Here is a 10,390-nt window from a genome sequence, read left to right as displayed (position 1 = left end):
GGTTGCCAGCCAATCGCAGGGCACACAGAAACGAACAACCATCCACGCTCACACTCACACCGAGGGACAATTTGGAGTGTTCAATCAGCCTTCCATGCATGTTTTTGGAATGTGGGAGGAAACCGGAGGACCCGGTGAAAACCCACGCAAGCACGGGGAGAACATGCAAACTCCACACAGGAAGTCCGGAGCTGGAATTGAACCCGGTACCTCTGCACTGTGAAGTCGACGTGCTAACCACTCGACTACCGGGCCGCGAGAAGAAATTTGAAAGGCAAAATTAATCAAGGCACAACTAAACTTTTGGTTCAGCCATCCACCAGAAAGAGAGTCAAAATAGTTAAATCCAACTTTGATTTAGCATAAATTACTTAGGATAGCATTGTCCAATGCTTGCAGGAAATGAGATGTTTGATAGCCCTTGACCACAGAACAAGATATTGATGTGCATTTATAATACCACTCTAGATGGACAAAACGTATATTTTCACATTGAAGTCGCTTCTAGTAAAATGTTAAATATTTGGAGTTTGGTTAATTCTGATGAATATCACTTTTGATTTTTTTCAGTCAGAGTCCTTGTCACACTTGATTTGGCATTGTTATATTGTGTGCTCTTTTTGGAGAGAGAAAAATATTGAAGGAAATGGATTGATGTCAAAAATTAGATCTAGACTCTGTAATGCTTGGGGACTAGAGAGATCTAAACTTTATTATACTATTAGGGAAACAGTTGATTTATTTACATTACTGTCATTGTAGTTGGAAGATTTAATAAAATGTATATATTTTTTGAAAAGCAGTGTTAGTTCAAATATTTTTGTTTTTCTAAACAAAAAACGTACCGTAAAAAATACAGTAAAAGTACCAGATCGATAAACAGTGTTGCTCAGAGTAGTTCTATCATTAAAATTTAATGACTTGGGCAAATAAACCTCAGCATGAAACCACGGTTTTGTAAGTTTTGATAAAACAAAAAGTGCACTCCATATTTGTTGTTTTCCACAAAAAAATGCACAAAAAGCTAAAAGCTTTTACAATTTTAGCATTTACAATGCTAAATTGACATTTTCATCACTTGATGAAGATCGAGGCAAAATGTTCACGGTTATTCAACATATAAAACGAAACATCTCTATTCCACCCTCTGGCTGGAGGCAACATCATTGATGCTGCTGCTGCTGCTGCTTTTGGGCTGTGGGACACAAACAAATTAGGCAGAACAATAGAGAGGAAGCTGCTAAGTGATCAGTATTCCACATGGCCTCCTGCTGCTGGCACAACTCGTAGTCGATTGGCTTCTATTAACCTGCCAGTCAGCTATTCATTACTTCATTAGAGGTAGCATGGAGGTTTGAGGAAGTCCCGTCACAGTCCAGCAGTTGGTACAGACTCCTCCGCACTCACTGAAGTTCACCACCTCTGGCGCCCGCCTGCACGCTGCAGCTCAGAAATGGCCTGTGAATGGAAATGCCTTGTGAACAACTCAGCACTTTCAGGTTGCATGAACTTCAGTGGGTGGCAAAAAAAAAAAAAAAGGCTTACCTTTATTCATCTTCATACTCTTGGATTCATTTGAGACGGGCTTGTTTAATAGCACAGCCTTGTAGAGATAAATCACACCCTAAAATCGAAATAAATGTGGTTATGCATCACAGGGCACAGCTGCTGCAATGCTCGATGACATAACATTTGTACAAACACAGAGAGATATTGTATTATTTTAATATATCTTCAATATACTTTCCGTGCCCTTTATAATACTGTATATGCTTTCGTTTTTGCTTGCTCGCAGTCTGGTTGCTCCCCAACCAGATATACCATTGGTGACTTGGTCCCTTGAAAAAAAGGTACAACCTGCCATGCATATTTTTGGAATATGAAACTGGAGGACCCAGAGAAAATCCACGCAGGCACGGGGAGAACATGCAAACTCCACACAGGGAGGCCAGAGCCAGAATCGAACCCTGCACCTCTGCACTGTGAGGCCGACGCACTAACCAGTCGACCACCGGGCCACCCGCCCTTATACTTATCTTTTTACAAAAAGGATCATACAGTATTTACAAAAATAGATTACATTTACAAAACTATCCTTAAACATCCCATCTAAAACCTGCCCAGCAACAAGGGCCTCTATCATTAGTCGCCAAATTGGCTGTTAACACAAGCGTAGCTCCTGTCATGAGCCTTCTTATTCCCCCCCTTCTATCCCCTTGTCAACTGCTTTGTTTGCAGGTTTTTGAAATTCAGATTAAAAAAAGGTTTTGATGGAGGAACAAACTTAGAAGTTGGAAGCGTCCTGCTGCTTTTAGATTTTTGTTCAACAATAGATGAAGAATGGGACCAGGTATGAGATAAAGTCAGAGAGAGCCTCCCTTTGATCTGATTGAGCTTTGAAGGAGGCTGGATGCTACACTTAGACAAACCGTGACCGGTTGGACTAAAAAACTTGCAACTTTAAGAGCACGGCTCCTGTGGCTTGAGCTCGATTGAAAGTTGCTGTCACTGAAAGCTGCCATGACTTTCATTTCCTGGTATTACTTTTCTTTGAAAGCTTCATTTTTCTTTTTTTCCAGGGTGAGTGAGAGTCAGAACACAATATATCGTCACACAATTGGAGAGAATGAGCAGTTTGGAAGAGAAGGCAACCTGAGCATGGCAATTTCCTCCGCCATTCCATTTATTCAGGAAGTTAGTCACATGTTTCAGATCAAGTAATAGTTTTTATCATACTTTTCTTGAATCAGTGAAATTGCAAAGAGTGCTCGTCGGGAATGACGGTGTCTATTGTAAAAGGAGCCATGCACGCCGGAGCCTTTGTAGGGATGTTCACATTTCATTACTGTTCCTCTGACGTAGGAGGTAATTTTTTTCAACAAAATGTTTGTTATCAAACTCCCCCCCCCCAAAAAAAAAGACCCCAAAATACATTAATTTATGCTTTTGTCCTTGTGAAAGAGCAGACCCATGGAAGAATGAGTTAAATTTTGAGGCTGATCCATGTAAAACTGAGGGTCCGGAATGTTTTACAAGTCCCCTCCTCAATTTCTCAGTGTACAATATGGGTATTTTTAAAAGAAAGGCAGGGGGGCAGAATCAAAGATCGTTCCTTCGGAAGCTGAACGAAGTCCATTCCAAGAAGTTTTACATTTTGATTTATTCCGATTTTTAATAGAGTTTTCATGTTTCAAAGCAAAAAAATCAACATCCATCCATTTTCTATACCACTTATTCAGTTCAGAGTTGTGGAGGGCTGGCGCCTGTTCCAGCTGACTTTGAGCAGAAGGCAGAGTCCAACCTGGACTCGTCTCGAGTCAGTCCCAGGGCACGTACAGGGATAAAAAACTTTTCACACACACATTCACACAGGGACGCCATCAGTGACTGGTGTGAGAAAATTGCGGAATAGAATTCAATGCTTCCACAAATCCAACTTTTCCTGTTCTACATCTTTTCTCACTTTTTATTTTGATACAATGGTCAAATCTGTTGTCAACAGATTTGGTGCTGAAGCAAACTGGATTATGCCACTTTGGTGGGAGTCTGCGCTTTATCAAGTGTCACTTTGGTTCTATTTTGAATCTTTGACATATACACACGACTTCCTCCAATTCAGTCTATTCAGACCCTTTGTTAAGGGGGCATATTGGAAAACTTTTAGCTCTCATTATGCTTTATAGCTACCCTCTCTCCCCACTTTGTCTTTTAATCACACTCTGTTCCCTGGTCTGTGTCTGTGTATGCAAGCATGTATAAGTGTACTATATTCAATTGTGTCTCGCTAAATGGAGCCTTCTCTGCTCCAGTAGGCAATGAACCACTCTGTGTAATGCATGCCCCATGCCAGAGAGCCCCACACACACACCCACCCTCAACCCATGCCTGCTTTGAAGGCACCACATTTTATTGCGCCCCATCTGAACAGCAACAGCACTGTCAACCAAGTGGGATCAAATAGAGAGCAATTCAAATACAAAGATGAGAGGGAAGAGGGTATGGATGTCTTTGTTGTATGATCGTACACAAACTCTTATGTGTGCCCACTGTTTCATGATTGATTGATTTTTTTTATTTATTTATTTTTTGCTCCAAACACACAGACACACAAGTGTTGAGCTGTATTACTGTGCTGCGTTGACTTGCTCTAACTTTTGCAGTTTTTGCTCTGATTCCATCATCCGCAACAATGCAACTACAGTAGATACTTTTCTGGCTGTTCAGAAAGATGACAGTGACACACTAGTATGCAAAAATGTTGTCACCATTTTTAGATGAGAGAAGTGTACTGTACTAATGTTTACTCCTTGAATTTGTATGGCCTTGATTAGAGTGCGTAGGCACCAAGTAGAAAAAAACCGCAATTGCTTGAAAGTATTATTGACCATAAAAAATGATTCTAATGAAGACAAGAATCAGGATTACACTTTATCTTCATTATGATCATCATTACGCTAAGATGATTAAAAGGGAGCTGAAGATGACAGTAGCCATGCTTGCCAGCTTTTTGAGCAGTGCCCATGGTTTTTTGTCTAGATGGGGAGAGACAGACCGAGGGCTCGGACACCAGCCGCAAGAGGGACACTCGCTCTTCAACTAGCCACCACAAGAGTGAGGACACCAGCGACAGTAGGGAGGATGAAGCGGCGGTGAGTCTCACTTGTATCCAATTGCTTGTGGTCTTTTCTTTTCACTGTCAGCTGGGAGAGTGTCTAGCTCACCTACAACCCCGATTAGAATAAACGGTCCAGAAAGCAGCTTGATCGATGGAGAGAGGATACATTTCGGTAGGCTGCACAGTTTTTATCCATTCATCCTTTTTCTGTACTGCTTATCTTGTTCAGAGTCAGTAGGAAACTGGAGCCTATGCCAGCTGACCTTTGGCAAGAGGAAACCTAGCCCCTGGACTCTTCACCAGTTATGTGTGTAGCATAAAATGCATTATATAACCCTAAAAATGAAAGCCTTCAATAAGCCTAACTTGCTGGTTTTGCGAATGTGGGTGGGAGCCACAGTAGCCTACAAGCACAGGGGTAACATGCAAACTAGACTTTATGTGATCAAAATAAATAACACACATAACTGTAGCTAGTTAGTTTTGAAAAATAGTGTTTTGGGTTTTTTTGGACGCAGATAAAATGTTTCTGGGATTTTTCACCAGTCTCAAAGAAAAACTATACACATGCTTTTACTTTATGATTGAATGGTCAAGGGCACGGAGGTGCAACTTCCGCTTGCCAATGCTTTTCATTCCCACGACACCAGAGGCCAAAAATAGTACATTAGCTCTTCGGACTCATGTGCACAATGCTAGTACAGAATGAGCCTGGAGTGAACAAGGTTGTGTTTGCTATCATGGCTTATTTGGCGGAGCCAATCAATTATGTTATTGATAGTTTGGGCAAATGATGTCAGTACAGCCTATCACCAATTTCGAGTCAAGCGAAAAGTCTCATGCAAACTCCAGACATCAAATCCAGAACAGAGTTAAACCCCAAACCTAAAAACGATGATGCTGATGCTAACCACTTGACTTATTGCTCACATGAAAATTATCTTTAATTAGAGCGAGTGACGGAGAATCATGTTATCCATCTTTAATCAAGTCTTGTCATATTCACACATTGAAGTGTAATATTTTCAAATGTAATTCAGTGTTATTCAGTGTAATCAACCAAATATATTCCCTGTCTTGAGACTTGAGACCCTGTCTTGAATGTATTAGCTTAGGCGTCAAAACAATTTTGCTTCTCCTTTCCTCTATTCTTACACTTTAAAACTCGAAGTACAACACTATCCATCCTTCCTTCCATTTTCTTTCACGCTTGTCCTCATGAGGGTAGAGCCTATCCCAGCAGTCGGCGTAATGGCAGATGCAGAAAAATACACACTTTAAGCCAAGTTGCTTGGCCATGGAGGAGGCGATGTACTCAAAGTCTCTGCTAATGAGTCCAAAGGGGGCTCTGATTTAACAGTTAGCTGCTGAGTACAGGATGCCCTGCATGTGAAAAAGCAGTCCAGTGTGTCATCCTCCCAATTAACCAAATGCAACACCATATTCATGTAACAACATGTTCTTGGCCGCAAACAAACAGTAGCACGACACAGTTTAAGCTGAATGCCAAATGCTGAGGATGCCATATACTGTGTTTCCTTTCGTGAAACGTATCAGTCTTCAAAATCGATTTAAAAGAACACGAAAGGAAATGTGTTGAAGAGATAACAGCCATGAAGGGGAATAAGGGATACTTGGGAGCGGAGCGTTAAATCCGCCTGATAGCACTCTGGTTTTGCCTCAGTGACGGCCAAATGGATAGCGGCATTCTAAATGAGTCAGTCTCGTGTGGCCGAGCTGAGAATTTCCTCTGCACTGTTAAAATTGTGCTGAAGTCACTAAAATGTGACATATATTGCTATTGGATAATTCAAAATGTGTCACTTTGTCATTTGTTCCCTGAATGGCTTCCTCAGATGATGATTACCACAGGGCTCATTCTTAGGTTGTACACAATGCACAACTACGACGTGCATTTTCGAATCAGCCGGCTAAAGGTATGTTTTTTACTGAGCAAAGTCAGCTGTTTATTGAATATCAAGAGCATTACGTTGGCCACGTTTGCCCGTGTGTCACATGTCACTGCTTGCCCCGCGTCAGCAAAGTTAAATGTCGCTGCATTCACAAGGTGCCGTTTGACCACATTCAACCGATTTCAGTACCCGTGAGCTAAATTGTTCAAAAGTGCGATTCATACGCATCTTAAGTTCTCCACTTGCCTTATTCCTGTTGTTCATTCTTTTGTAGGACATTTAAGGATTTTAAAATGTCTTCATAAAACGGTATAAAATCCCTCATTATGATTATAGTGACCAACATTTTTGCAGTTCTGAGTATTATGTCAGTATTGCTTGAAGAAATTACAGCCACATGAACCTATAGCATGCCGATCACTGGCATTTGAACACACACACACACACACACACACACACACACACACACACACACACACACACACACACACACACACACACACACACAAAACAACTGTCCAAGTACTTTTTCCAGGTAAGACACAGCAACAACCAGAATGACTAGTAATTATCACGTGTGCAAGACTGCACAAAATGTTACTTAAATGGGACATTTATTGAAAATCTCTCGCCTCTAATTGCTAGCATTCAAATACTGTTGTTTGTTCTCTGACGTGCCTCATCATGTGCGCAATTAATCAACCAAGTAAGTCTTTTCTACCGACCTCGTCTTCTGAAAATGTGCCTGTGAGCAAGCTGTTTTTGCCCAACACTTACATTTACATCATAAATGTGTTTCTCCAACCACGACTTGGCACCTAGCTGAGATCTGCCACTTGCTACTACTGTTTCATGACAAAATCGCAAGTTAAGCAGAGCAGCATTTGGTTTAGTTTTGATACACAGATTAGCGTAACATAGCTATAGTTTGTGATACGTAACCCATACTTCATCACTTCTTTGTTATGTTTGTTTTATTTGCATTTAAATCTGTGAATGTGCCCTGCGATTGGCAGCAACCAGTTCAGGGTGTACCCAGCCTACTGCCTGAAGACAGCTGGAATTGGCTTCAGCACACCAGCGAACCTTGTGAGGATGAGAAAATGGAAGGATGGATGAAATCCTCTGTATATTTGGACAAATGTCACAGATGCGTTATTAAGACAACTGAGAAGGGTTTTAAAAAATGAAAACAACATCATCTCATTTGAAATGCAAAAGCAATCGGATCACAGAGATGAATGAAGATTTGAAGCGGTGGCTCCTTTTGCTGCAATATTTTCCCTGCATTCTCTGCATACAGGGAAAGTTATCTTGAATTTCTTTTCTGATGGCAATAGTTTGAGTGTGGATGTGATTATTTGAATTTAGGTTGAACAATTTACCATGAGAAAATTTCAATTGAATCGAGCTTGGCCAGCGTCCCATTATTTGCTTCATCTTTCCACTGTAAGCAACAACTTTTACCTTTCCTAATGTGCCCGCGTACTATTTGTTGGCTGAACCTAAAAACATGCTGTCAAACCCAACAACTACAACCCTCTTGATACCCATTCACCACAAACGTTTTGAATCTTAATGTGCATGTGCTTACTTGTGCGCATGACCTATGATGGCATACTTTACAGTTCTCCCTTGTTGGCAGCTCACACAGCAACATTGTCCAGAGGATGAAACTAACTATTAGAGTATTCCTGTGAGAATGGTCCATTTTTTTCCAAATGTCACTGCCAAAGGTCAAAGCTGTTCACATTCTGGGGCCTGAATGTCAGACACCAATTGTGTGTGTATGTGTGCATGTGTTTGTCTCTAAGGAAGTGAGAGGCACAACGTGAGGAATTATTCAGTGTGTTTAATGTACTGTTATATGGGTCAGGGGGACGGCGCCTCCTCTTCCCTATTTGCCTGCTCTGTTAAATGTCTCTAGTTTGCTACACTAATAACTCATGTTCGACATTTTACGCAACGGGAACATGGTAGCATGGATTAAAATGAGAAAACGCCTCTGTTTGCACACAGTTGGATTTCATACAGACACAGCCCAAAAAATTTGGTTCCCCTTGATTTGAAAAATGTCAACTCCTGCCCTTGTTTCTCAGGTTTAGAATAGTTAATTCACTTTCATACTTTAATAAAGTAGTAGAAGTAATTAAAAAGATGATGGTATGAACACGCAATCTTATTTCAAATAAAAGCATGCACATTTTTTGGGGGGGGTAGGATGTAAAATGGAAGAAGCAGACAAAAACGTTGAAAAGTGAGAAGAACTGGGGTGAAAAGAGGAGGAGCAAGATCTCAAGTGCAATAGATTACATTACATTCTTCTTCATTCGCTGCGAAAAAATTGAAATTGATTTTCTTTTTGTCTTCTGTATTTATCGCCAAGAAAAAAAGTTTTGAATTTTATCTCAATATAATTATTCAATATAGCAATCTGTACATCTGTCTATGTATGTGTTTTGTACATTATTTCAGCACGCAATAATGTACTGCAATATTTGTTTGGACAGCAATTCATATTTTAATATACTGTATATTAATCAATATGTAGCAATAGACCACCCTTCCCCATTTTGCTATACTGCATGTTTTCAAATATATGACCAATATTCTCATTTATTGAGATGTACGGGAATTTCTAATATATTGCAATATATTTTTGCTTTGTACTGGGTGATGAATCTACTACGACCGCTACTATGGCTACAATAATATATTAAAGAACAACAAATAATACTGAATAATATAAGTGCTATACAGTACAGTGGACCCCTGCTATTCGTTGGGGGGAAGGGACCGGTGTGGCCCACAAGTAAAAACAGAGGGTCAGTGGGGGTCAAAAAAATAAAGTAATTAATATTATTTAAACTAAATTGGAAAATATCTGCAAATATGTTAATCCACTAGTGCAGAAACGCAAGTCTGCAGGGTTCCTCTGTATGTCATAGTTTCTGTACAGATAAGCCAAGGAAACTCAACAATAACAGAAACACAACATAAAGTCAGACGCTTGGTATCTACTGAGCAGCGAATACTTGGGAGTGTTTGCAAATGTAAGCAAATGTTGTTTTTTAGTCAGGGTTCCTTAAAGTTTGCAAAAGGTTGCAAAGACCGAAACATACTTAATCCACTAGTGCAGAAACGCAAGTCTGCAGGGTTCCTCTGTATGTCATAGTTTCTGTACAGATAAGCCAAGGAAACTCAACAATAACAGAAACACAACATAAAGTCAGACGCTTGGTATCTACTGAGCAGCGAATACTTGGGAGTGTTTGCAAATGTAAGCAAATGTTGTTTTTTAGTCAGGGTTCCTTAAAGTTTGCAAAAGGTTGCAAAGACCGAAACATACTCTGCAGGGATGTGTCCAAGGACCGGCAACCCGAGGCCAATGCCAAGGCCAAGGACTTGCCTCCGAGGCCAAGGCCAAGGCCAAGGACTTGGAAAATTTTCCGAGGCAAGGCCAAGGCCAAGGACTTGAAAAATTTTCCGAGGCCAAGGCCAAGGACCAAGGACTTGCTTCCGAGGCCAAGGCCAAGGACCAAGGACTGATTTTGAAACTGAGGGCTAGCCAAGGACATGTATGAAACAATGCTATCATACCACTTGGCAGGTCCTCATGATTTGCAACACCCCTCCATCATAACCCTTTGCACTCCCTAACGCTTGAATGAAGTGATTTTATTCAAAGAGTAGAACAGTCAGGGTACGTGTTATTTATACTGAGAAAAAGAAATAAAATCACATGATATACATTTATGAATTAATGTTTTAGTGCAGTAGTTTCTTAATATGAAGTAAATCAACACTCAACAGGCATGACATGGCACGGAACACAAGTTGAGAAATGACTTTGCATAGAAGT

At 40.5% G+C, this 10,390-nt stretch overlaps 1 protein-coding gene across 1 annotated transcript in view; it reads left to right on the top strand.

Annotated features, from left to right (window-relative positions):
- Window positions 1-10,390, top strand: part of b4galnt4a (beta-1,4-N-acetyl-galactosaminyl transferase 4a) — a 153,266-nt gene that overhangs the window by 51,541 nt on the left and 91,335 nt on the right. The window contains exon 2 of the mRNA XM_019894248.1: window positions 4,537-4,649. Coding sequence (XP_019749807.1) covers window positions 4,537-4,649 — 113 coding nt within the window. The remainder of the gene's footprint in view (window positions 1-4,536; window positions 4,650-10,390) is intronic.

Source organism: Hippocampus comes, unplaced genomic scaffold (assembly GCF_001891065.2).
Source record: "Hippocampus comes isolate QL1 unplaced genomic scaffold, H_comes_QL1_v1.1 scaffold104, whole genome shotgun sequence".
In the NCBI taxonomy this organism is placed as follows: domain Eukaryota; kingdom Metazoa; phylum Chordata; class Actinopteri; order Syngnathiformes; family Syngnathidae; genus Hippocampus; species Hippocampus comes.
This window is presented reverse-complemented; position numbering and strand designations above follow the sequence as displayed.